Source organism: Mya arenaria, chromosome 9 (assembly GCF_026914265.1).
Source record: "Mya arenaria isolate MELC-2E11 chromosome 9, ASM2691426v1".
Classification (NCBI taxonomy): Eukaryota; Metazoa; Mollusca; class Bivalvia; order Myida; family Myidae; genus Mya; species Mya arenaria.
The window spans coordinates 40,526,865-40,539,071 of record NC_069130.1 but is presented as its reverse complement, the minus strand read 5'-3'; the positions used below and the strand labels follow the sequence as shown (position 1 = coordinate 40,539,071).

The following is a 12,207-nucleotide window of genomic DNA, read 5'->3' as shown; positions in this document are numbered from 1 at the left end:
ATGACAGAGGTGAATGTGCGGACCATAACGGTGGAGGACCGTACTGGGAAGGTGAAAGTCAGCCTGTTGCGCAACATTGCAGCAGAGCCTGTGGTGTTGGGGGATGTTGTTGCCATCACCAATATTGTTGTCAACAGCAAGAGATATAACAATGAGGAATCCCTGTCGTCAACACAATTTACAAAGATAGAGGTAAATGCTATATCTTGGAACATACAAACATACATGTACTCGAGCAAAAGTTCCTTTCCAAATCCTCTGATCTACCTAAACTATTTGCAATGCACAGACTTGAATTTTAGCATGAAGGTGCATCTCAATGACCGACACATTTTGAGGGGCCACTTGTCAAGGTCACATTCAAGATGTAAAATTGCCATTAACTTTTCATCCATTTGACAAACTTCATATTTAACATGATATTGCATCTCAGGAAGCCGCTCATTTTTTTAGCGGCCATGTTAAGATAAAGATGTCCCATCAACATCAAGCGTTTCATTTATGAAATGTTTATACTACCCCTGGCAATTACGCATGCAAACTATTTCGATAGTGTATTTGTCCCATACTCTAACTTAAAAACTACTTGAAAGAATTAAAGGAATTGAAGGAATTTGATTGAAACTTGCAACTTAGATAGATAGCAATGTGAAGTTGTGCACTTTGCAAGGGTTATAACGCTTGGTCAATTTGTTGCAGAGTTATCTCCCCTTGTTCCATAGTTTAATAGTGTAAACTTTGTCCAGAGCATACTATGACAACTACTAGATTATATTTGATAAAGTTTTAAACAATGGTAGAGCTCAATTAGAGGAAGTACAGTTTACAAATACCATAACCCATGTTTGCTTAATGACAGAGTTATTTCCCTTTGTTACTTTTTCTTGTCCAGTGCATAACTTGAAAACTACCGGATGGAATTTCATATACTGCATACAATGGTAGAGCTCAATGAAAGGAAGTGCAGTGTACAAGAACCATAACCCCTTTATGCTTAATAACGGAGTTATTCCCTACTTTATTTATATAGGTTACTGACATGCCAAACACCGAGATGACGGCCACCATTCTAGGACTTGACCTGGGTGATGTGGAATCCCAGTTACTCACAGAACAGGATGGAATCTTCAATGTATCAAAGGAAGTGCTAGTTGCAGCCTTTCAGTGTCAGTTGGAAGACATTACAGCCAAACTACCAAAAACACTGAATTTCATAGCCAAAGGACAGTCTGTGGTCACCTTTAATGAGTGAAAAATCATGTTCAAAGTTTATAGTTTAGAGATGTTTACTTTTCATACACTGGAGCATGACAGTCTGTGGTCACCTTTAATGAGTGAAAAATCATGTTCATAGTTTTTAGTTTAGAGATGTTTACTTTTCATACACTTGGGAGCATTCATAGTGTTGCCTGTTATATCATTCCATCACCAAGAATTACCAAACTTGCTAGCTCTTGACCTGGGTGGTGTGGAATCAAGCTTAGTCACAGAACAGGATGGAATCTTCACTAAATCGAACGAGGATCTAGTTATCACCTAGGATTGCCAAACTTAGTGTGAGGATGCATATATTGAATGCAGCGTTCCACTCAGTTTCATGTCCTTCTGACGTTGACCTTTACATTTGATCTTCATTATTTAGAGTAATATTCTTGATGAAAATTCACTTTAAAACACGCAAAAATCTATCTTTGTCTGTTAGAGGACATTACCTATCTGTCATTGATGTGACAGATTGATGCATTATTTGATGTGAAAGTGGCGTATTTTACCTATTATAAAAGTCATTTGAATTCAATTTGAGAATTTTATTTCTCATAGTTCCTGCCCACAACTGTCAATCATTATGTGAACCACCAGCCGCGTTTCACAATTTTACTTTAAAGGTACCAGTATGAAACAAGAGCAGCAATGTGCCAATCAACCTCTTGTGTACTTTTTAATTGGCCAATTGTAAAGCACGCAACGGTTCGTAAACTAATTTACAATCTGGGGTGGGAATCATGAGGCATTAAAATCCTCACACTTTATTCATTTTGGTGTAATAAGGGACCCCCACACATCAATGTGGGAGCCCTATAGTAATCACCCTGTTTGTCTGGCCGTCCATTCGTTTTTTGTTTTTCTTCCATAACTTCAGTATTTCTTAACACATTATCCCCTATGCTATATTTAGATTCCGACGTCATTTTTATATTTTTAGCTAACCAAAAATAATCTTGAAGGCAAAGTATCGGTTTATCTCAATGGTTTTAAAGGCATTATGGGATATAGAGCATTTGCTCCTAAGGAGCAAATGCTCTATTTCTCACAATTTCTTCAAACATCAGCCACAGTAATTGTGCAATAATGTGTCTCTAGGAGATAATGAGTAAATGGAATTTGATAAAACTTCATACAATACTAAAGCTCAATGGGAAGAAATGCAGTGTACAAGAACCATAGCTCTAATTTACCTAATTATGGAGTTATTGACCTTTGTTACTTTGTCTTGTCCGGAACATAACTTGAAAACTACTGTATGGAATTTCATAAAACATCATACAATGGTAAAGTTCAATGATAGGAAGTGCAGTAATTTGCTTAATTACAGAGTTATTGCCCTTTGTTACTTTTTCTTGTCCAGAGCAAAACTTGGAAACTACTGGATGGAATTTCATAATACTTCATACAATGTTAAAACTCAATGAGATGAAGTGCAGTGTACAAGAACCATAACTCTTAATTTGCTAATTATGGAGCTATTGTCCTTTGGTACTTTTACTTGTCTGGAGCATAACTTGAAAACTACTGGATGGAATTTCATATTTACTTCATACAATGGTAGAGCTCACTTGGTCAGAGTTCTAGTTCAATTACATATTGTAGGAAAAAATCTACCTCTTTTACTAAAAATGATTTCATCTATAACGTTTTTGGTCATTACTTTTACCAGACGATATAGGTTTTTTTTCGTGTTTGAAAGATTGAATATTCATCAGCAGAATTACTTTTAAATCTTTGTCAGTGCATATCTCCTATACTATATGGCCTACGATCACCAAACTTGGCTTGTGGTTGCATTTTTGGATTGTGAAGTGTCATGTATCACTATCATTCTGACCTTGACCTTCACATTCTACCTTGATTTTCACACACCAATTGAGTGGAGGCGTCCATGTACCATATATGCATGTCTACTAGTAGTTAAGTTTTAAATATACTTTAGTTAAATAAAGGAAGAAAAGGAATACTCGCATTTTATTATACCAGGCTTTAAAAATTGAATTTGCTTTTGCCAAATTCCAGCTACAGCTGTCTGCATTACTTTTTACAACAGGTAGTTGTATTAAAGAGTTGTTTTGCTGAATACACTCAACAAAACTCCTAATCGGTCACCTAGGTAATCTTCTAATATTCCCTTCCCTGTACAATAAGCTTAATTACAAATTAGATTTATGAAAAGACCATTATCTCGTACACATGCTGTGAAAACTTGGTTCACGTACTACGCTTCATCAAAAAGATACAGTGTCTCAAATGACAACACCATCAATAATAAAAGTCACAAAATCTAACATAGCGTATAAAGGAAGAAAAATAAAAATACCACCCTTTGTCACTTTAAAATGATATTACATGACATGTGAGACTGATACACAGTCACCAATGGCTTAATAAGTTAAAAAAAATGTTCAACTTTAACATTACCTTCTATGTGAAACAGAGACTGTGTCAAAAGATTTTAAAAATACAAAAACAATGAAAAATATGATTCCCTATGGAATTTGCATTGTAATTTCTTTTCCTTGTGACTTTTGGATTAGGAGTAATCACATATGAACTGTGTTTTCTCTGCCGTTTAAGCTTCGATTTAGCTGAAATTTTCTAAGAATATTGCCACGAGATGGGGAAAATAGAATACTGAACTGTATATTGTTGACACTTTATGCATTTTTCAGGAAAGTTACTTTACTAAGTTACCGATTAGGAGTTTTGCCAAGTTTACATCAGCTGAGACAATTTTCAAGTTGGTGGCATTACTTTGGGTACAATTTCTGCCATTTAACACTTAAAAAAGTACCCTCCATTCAATGCATGACTTATTGTCACATGTTCAAACTTCTGTTGCTAATGCATGTTGCTAACTTAATGCATTTTAACACAATTGTGCCCTTCATATATTTTTTTTTGCCCCCATCTCTTAAAGAGGGGGGCCATATAGATTTGCCTCTGTCCATCCAAAATATTTGTTTCGTGCATAACTCTAAAAGCACTCGATACTTCAGACTTGAAACTTCATGGATATTATTCTGGATGTGAATTTGTTCACCTTGGTATTTTCATCCAACCACATTTAACATTGACAGTCAAGTCAGAGTTATGGGCCTTGATTTAGTGAAAAAGTGGAATTTTCACTTTGTGTCACATGTTACTCTGAAACTATTAGTGCTAGAATGATATAACTTCATGGCCATATTATTCAGGGTGTGAACTTGTGCACCTGGGTATTTTCATCCAACCACATTTAACATTGACGAGTTATGGGCCTTGGTTTAGTAAAAAAGTGGAATTTTAATAACTCAAACTATTAGTGCTAGAATGATAAAACCTAAGTTATATATTTATATCAGCCGGTAAACTTGTGCAATGGGATATTTTCATACAACCATATTTTGATATTAACAGAGTTCTGGGCCTTGATGTGTTTGTGACCAAATGGTAAATGGGGGCATCTGTGTGCTATAGATACATTTCTAGTTCCATTTGGTACCAAATGAAAGTTGTGGGACTGCTGCAAGCATCCGAAATTTTCCATGTGAACTTTATTTCATGTACATTCACTTGTGTTTTAAGCTCACCTGAGTATACAGGTGAGGTATTGTGATCGGTCTCTGTCTACCAAAACTGTTCAAAGAATTCTGATATGTCAAAAATATCGCCACCAGGGTCGTCGCCAGTTTTCCTTATACGCTATTTAGAAAACTTTGAAAATCTTCATCTCCAAAACTACTGGTCCAATTACAAAATTATTTCACAGAAATGATCCTTGGGTGGACCTCTACCAAATTTGTTCAAAGAATTTTGATATGTCCAAAAACATGGCCGCCAGGGGCGGGGCCAGTTTTCCATATACGGCTATATAGAAAACTTTGAAAATCTAATCGAAAACTACTGGTCTGATTTCAAAATAATTTCATAGTAATTATCCTTTGGTGTACCTTTACCAAAGTTGTTCAAACAATGATGATATCTCAAAAAACATGGCCACTAGAAGCGGCCAGTTTTTTTTCTTATATACCTATATCATAAAGATTTTTGTGCTGTTTCTTTTGTTGCCCTTTTATCAGGTGAGCGATATAGGACCATTATGGTCCTCTTGTTAAATGTTTGGTAAGTTCACTTGTGCCATATTGCAATTCTGACATTATATGTAAATTTACTTATCTTCCATGTTTTTGCATATTATGTTGCCTATGATTTATTTCTACGGCTTGAGTAAACTTTCAACTGTTTTTAAATATTGTGTATACTTCACTTGTGCCATAGTGAAATGGTATCAAACATACACTCAGTCAAAGTTCTAACCGATCACTATTTAAACTCGATTCTTTTAAAAACTATATTTCTGTGCTGTCTGAAAAATTAGACATACATTCAGACAGAAATATAGTTTTAAAAAAAATCCAGTTTAAGAAGTGATCGGTTAGAACTTTGACTGAGTGTATGTCATTTCACATATCTTACAAACTATTGATATGTCATTTGCTTATTATGTTGCCTAGGATTTCTTTCTATGTTATGACTAAACTTTTACTATACTGTACATATCGTTGTCTGTTTATCTTTGTTTCATTCAACTTAGATATTTTTTCAAGCCAATTTTTTTTTTGCTAACCTTAAATTAATATAACAGGAATACAACTGCTTTCATAGTACATTGTTTACCCGATATGCTATATTTGGATGATGACATTATTTTCTACACTTGGTTATAAATTTTTGAAATGCTTTGCAAAAGAAAAATTGAATTTCTAACAGTTTTGAAAACCTTTTTAAAAAAGTGAGCATTTGCTCCTTAAGAAGAACATGCTCCATTTTTAACATTTCTCGGATGCATCAAAATGTGTCTTATCAGATAATGGGTTAATAGTGTCGCGGGTTAGTGTTAGTACACATAATTAATGGCAACATATCAAAGCCAAGATCATCCTTCAAAGTCAAAGGTCAAATTTAAGGTTAATCAAGATGTTAATAGGCCATATTGCATACAGGCAGCAAATTGTTTTACAAACAGTGTTTTATGTGAAACATGAGACATACTATTTTACAAAACTGATAATGTACAACATAAACCTTGTACTTGTATTACTTTTACACCATCTTGTATGTACAATCTCATTCTAACCAGTATTTCAAGCAGATTCTATGCCAATCTAGTCATTGTTTTTTTTCTTCATCTCATATCTTCAAAGGCTTAGAAAAAATAACCCCTTCACTCCCAGGCCAAGTGTGCACATTATTATATTTACTTCCAACTTAAAACACTTCCCCAACCTTTGGTAATAAAATCTATGGATTGAATTTCAAACAGTTTGGATCTAGATGAAACTTTAGTTACTAAGTGTCTTGTACAGGCTCAAGCCATATTCATAAAGCTCCTAAGGAAAATCGTAAACTTAAGTGAACATTTCCATTGCAAATTTCTCACTTTTTAGCTCACCTGTCACGTAGTGACAAGGTGAGCTTTTGTGATCACTCTTCGTCCGTCGTCCGTCCGTCCGTCCGTCCGTTCACAATTGCTTGTGAACACAATAGAGGTCACAATTTTGACCTAATCTTTATGAAACTTGGTCAGACTGATCATCTCAATAAAATCTAGGTCAAGTTCGATATTGGGTCATCTGGGGTCAAAAACTAGGTCACTAGGTCAATTAGTAGAAAAACCTTGTGAACACAATAGAGGTCACAATTTTAGCCTAATCTCAAAGCAACTTGGTCAGAATGGTCATCTCTATAAAATCTAGGTGAAGTTCGATATTGGGTCATCTGGGGTCAAAAACTAGGTCAGTAGGTCAATTAGTAGAAATACCTTGTGAACACATTAGAGGTCACAATTTTAGCCTAATCTCAATGCAACTTGGTCAGAATGATCATCTCTATAAAATCTAGGTCAAGTTCGATATTGGGTCATCCGCGGTCAATAACTAGGTCACTAGGTCAATTAGTAGAAAAACCTTGTGAACACAATAGAGGTCACAATTTTAGGCTAATCTCAATGCAAATTGGTCAGAATGATCATCGCTGTAAAATGTAGGTCAAGTTTGATATTGGGTCATTCACGGTCAATAACTAGGTCACTAGGTCAATTAGTACAAAAACCTTGTGAACACAATAGAGGTCACAATTTTAGCCTAATCTCAATGCAACTTGGTCAGAATGATCATCTCTATAAAATCTAGGTCAAGTTCGATATTGGGTCATCCGCGGTCAATAACTAGGTCACTAGGTCAATTAGTACAAAAACCTTGTGAACACAATAGAGGTCACAATTTTAGGCTAATCTTAATGCAACTTGGTCAGAATGATCATCTCTATAAAATCTGGGTCAAGTTCGATATTGGGTCATACGCAGTCAATAACTAGGTCACTAGGTCAATTATTAGAAAAACCTTGTGAACAAAATAGAGGTCACAATTTTAGCCTTATCTTAATGAAACTTGGTCAGAATGATCATCTTAACAAAAGCTAGGTCAAGTTCCATATTGGGTCAACCCAGGTCAAAAACTAGGTCACTAGGTCAATTAGTAGAAAAACCTTGTGAACACAATAGAGGTCACAATTTTAGCCTAATCTCAATGCAACTTGGTCAGAATGATCATCTCTATAAAATGTAGGTCAAGTACGATATTGGGTCATCCGCGGTCAACAAATAGGTCACTAGGTCAATTAGTACAAAAACCTTGTGAACACAATAGAGGTCACAATTTTAGCCTAATCTCAATGCAAGTTGGTCAGAATAATCATCTCTATAAAATCTAGGTCAAGTTCGATATTGGGTCATCCGCAGTCAATAACTAGGTCACTAGGTCAATTATTAGAAAAACCTTGTGAACACAACAGAGGTCACAATTTTGACCTAATCTTTATGAAACTTGGTCGGACTGATCATCTCTATGAAATCTAGGTCAAGTGCGATATTGGGTCATCTGGGGTCAAAAACTAGGTCAGTAGGTCAATTAGTAGAAATACCTTATGAACACATTAGAGGTCACAATTTTAGCCTAATCTCAATGCAACTTGGTCAGAATAATCATCTCTATAAAATCTAGGTCAAGTTCGATATTGGGTCATCCGCAGTCAATAACTAGGTCACTAGGTCAATTATTAGAAAAACCTTGTGAACACAACAGAGGTCACAATTTTGACTTAATCTTTATGAAACTTGGTCAGACTGATCATCTCTATGAAATCTAGGTCAAGTTCGATATTGGGTCATCTGGGGTCAAAAACTAGGTCAGTAGGTCAATAAGTAGAAATACCTTGTGAACACATTAGAGGTCACAATTTTAGCCTAATCTCAATGCAACTTGGTCAGAATGATCATCTCTATAAAATTTAGGTCAAGTTCGATATTGGGTCATCCGCGGTCAATAACTAGGTCACTAGGTCAATTAGTACAAAAACCTTGTGAACACAATAGAGGTCACAATTTTAGCCTAATCTCAATGCAACTTGGTCAGAATGATTATCGCTATAAAATGTAGGTCAAGTTTGATATTGGGTCATTCACGGTCAATAACTAGGTCATTTGGTCAATTAGTACAAAAACCTTGTATACACAATAGAGGTCACAATTTTAGGCTAATCTTAATGCAACTTGGTCAGAATGATCATCTCTATAAAATCTGGGTCAAGTTCGATATTGGGTCATACGCAGTCAATAACTAGGTCACTAGGTCAATTATTAGAAAAACCTTGTGAACAAAATAGAGGTCACAATTTTAGCCTTATCTTAATGAAACTTGGTCAGAATGATTATCTTAACATAAGCTAGGTCAAGTTCCATATTGGGTCAACCCAGGTCAAAAACTAGGTCACTAGGTCAATTAGTAGAAAAACCTTGTGAACACAATAGAGGTCACAATTTTAGCCTAATCTCAATGCAACTTGGTCAGAATGATCATCTCTATAAAATGTAGGTCAAGTTCGATATTGGGTCATCCGCGGTCAACAACTAGGTCACTAGGTCAATTAGTACAAAAACCTTGTGAACACAATAGAGGTCACAATTTTAGCCTAATCTCAATGCAACTTGGTCAGAATAATCATCTCTATAAAATCTAGGTCAAGTTCGATATTGGGTCATCCGCAGTCAATAACTAGGTCACTAGGTCAATTATAAGAAAAAACTTGTGAACACAACAGAGGTCACAATTTTGACCTAATCTTTATGAAACTTGGTCAGACTGATCATCTCTATGAAATCTAGGTCAAGTTCGATATTGGGTCATCTGGGGTCAAAAACTAGGTCAGTAGGTCAATAAGTAGAAATACCTTGTGAACACATTAGAGGTCACAATTTTAGCCTAATCTCAATGCAACTTGGTCAGAATGGTCATCTCTATAAAATCTAGGAGAAGTTCGATATTGGGTCATCTGGGGTCAAAAACTAGGTCAGTAGGTCAATTAGTAGAAATACCTTGTGAACACATTAGAGGTCACAATTTTAGCCTAATCTCAATGCAACTTGGTCAGAATGATCATCTCTATAAAATCTAGGTCAAGTTCGATATTGGGTCATCCGCGGTCAATAACTAGGTCACTAGGTCAATTAGTAGAAAAACCTTGTGAACACAATAGAGGTCACAATTTTAGGCTAATCTCAATGCAAATTGGTCAGAATGATCATCGCTGTAAAATGTAGGTCAAGTTTGATATTGGGTCATTCACGGTCAATAACTAGGTCACTAGGTCAATTAGTACAAAAACCTTGTGAACACAATAGAGGTCACAATTTTAGCCTAATCTCAATGCAACTTGGTCAGAATGATCATCTCTATAAAATCTAGGTCAAGTTCGATATTGGGTCATCCGCGGTCAATAACTAGGTCACTAGGTCAATTAGTACAAAAACCTTGTGAACACAATAGAGGTCACAATTTTAGGCTAATCTCAATGCAAATTGGTCAGAATGATCATCGCTGTAAAATGTAGGTCAAGTTTGATATTGGGTCATTCACGGTCAATAACTAGGTCACTAGGTCAATTAGTACAAAAACCTTGTGAACACAATAGAGGTCACAATTTTAGCCTAATCTCAATGCAACTTGGTCAGAATGATCATCTCTATAAAATCTAGGTCAAGTTCGATATTGGGTCATCCGCGGTCAATAACTAGGTCACTAGGTCAATTAGTACAAAAACCTTGTGAACACAATAGAGGTCACAATTTTAGGCTAATCTTAATGCAACTTGGTCAGAATGATCATCTCTATAAAATCTGGGTCAAGTTCGATATTGGGTCATACGCAGTCAATAACTAGGTCACTAGGTCAATTATTAGAAAAACCTTGTGAACAAAATAGAGGTCACAATTTTAGCCTTATCTTAATGAAACTTGGTCAGAATGATCATCTTAACAAAAGCTAGGTCAAGTTCCATATTGGGTCAACCCAGGTCAAAAACTAGGTCACTAGGTCAATTAGTAGAAAAACCTTGTGAACACAATAGAGGTCACAATTTTAGCCTAATCTCAATGCAACTTGGTCAGAATGATCATCTCTATAAAATGTAGGTCAAGTACGATATTGGGTCATCCGCGGTCAACAAATAGGTCACTAGGTCAATTAGTACAAAAACCTTGTGAACACAATAGAGGTCACAATTTTAGCCTAATCTCAATGCAAGTTGGTCAGAATAATCATCTCTATAAAATCTAGGTCAAGTTCGATATTGGGTCATCCGCAGTCAATAACTAGGTCACTAGGTCAATTATTAGAAAAACCTTGTGAACACAACAGAGGTCACAATTTTGACCTAATCTTTATGAAACTTGGTCGGACTGATCATCTCTATGAAATCTAGGTCAAGTGCGATATTGGGTCATCTGGGGTCAAAAACTAGGTCAGTAGGTCAATTAGTAGAAATACCTTGTGAACACATTAGAGGTCACAATTTTAGCCTAATCTCAATGCAACTTGGTCAGAATAATCATCTCTATAAAATCTAGGTCAAGTTCGATATTGGGTCATCCGCAGTCAATAACTAGGTCACTAGGTCAATTATTAGAAAAACCTTGTGAACACAACAGAGGTCACAATTTTGACTTAATCTTTATGAAACTTGGTCAGACTGATCATCTCTATGAAATCTAGGTCAAGTTCGATATTGGGTCATCTGGGGTCAAAAACTAGGTCAGTAGGTCAATAAGTAGAAATACCTTGTGAACACATTAGAGGTCACAATTTTAGCCTAATCTCAATGCAACTTGGTCAGAATGATCATCTCTATAAAATTTAGGTCAAGTTCGATATTGGGTCATCCCCGGTCAATAACTAGGTCACTAGGTCAATTAGTACAAAAACCTTGTGAACACAATAGAGGTCACAATTTTAGCCTAATCTCAATGCAACTTGGTCAGAATGATTATCGCTATAAAATGTAGGTCAAGTTTGATATTGGGTCATTCACGGTCAATAACTAGGTCATTTGGTCAATTAGTACAAAAACCTTGTATACACAATAGAGGTCACAATTTTAGGCTAATCTTAATGCAACTTGGTCAGAATGATCATCTCTATAAAATCTGGGTCAAGTTCGATATTGGGTCATACGCAGTCAATAACTAGGTCACTAGGTCAATTATTAGAAAAACCTTGTGAACAAAATAGAGGTCACAATTTTAGCCTTATCTTAATGAAACTTGGTCAGAATGATTATCTTAACATAAGCTAGGTCAAGTTCCATATTGGGTCAACCCAGGTCAAAAACTAGGTCACTAGGTCAATTAGTACAAAAACCTTGTGAACACAATAGAGGTCACAATTTTAGCCTAATCTCAATGCAACTTGGTCAGAATGATCATCTCTATAAAATGTAGGTCAAGTTCGATATTGGGTCATCCGCGGTCAACAACTAGGTCACTAGGTCAATTAGTACAAAAACCTTGTGAACACAATAGAGGTCACAATTTTAGCCTAATCTCAATGCAACTTGGTCAGAATA

At 35.7% G+C, this 12,207-nt stretch overlaps 1 protein-coding gene across 1 annotated transcript; it reads left to right on the top strand.

Annotated features, from left to right (window-relative positions):
* Positions 1-1,252, top strand: LOC128246000 (uncharacterized). The gene is made up of 2 exons (XM_052964209.1): positions 1-192; positions 1,031-1,252. Exons 1-2 carry the CDS (start codon positions 1-3, stop codon positions 1,250-1,252), a joined length of 414 nt encoding a protein of 137 aa, XP_052820169.1.
* Positions 1,253-12,207: the final 10,955 nt, after the last annotated feature.

Bases quoted from the DNA above. Each gene is read 5' to 3' on its own strand.
- LOC128246000 (XM_052964209.1), top strand. From the start codon at position 1: ATGACAGAGGTGAATGTGCGGACCATAACGGTGGAGGACCGTACTGGG. The intron at 193-1,030 runs GTAAATGCTATA...TTATTTATATAG, and splicing joins CACAATTTACAAAGATAGAG to GTTACTGACATGCCAAACAC.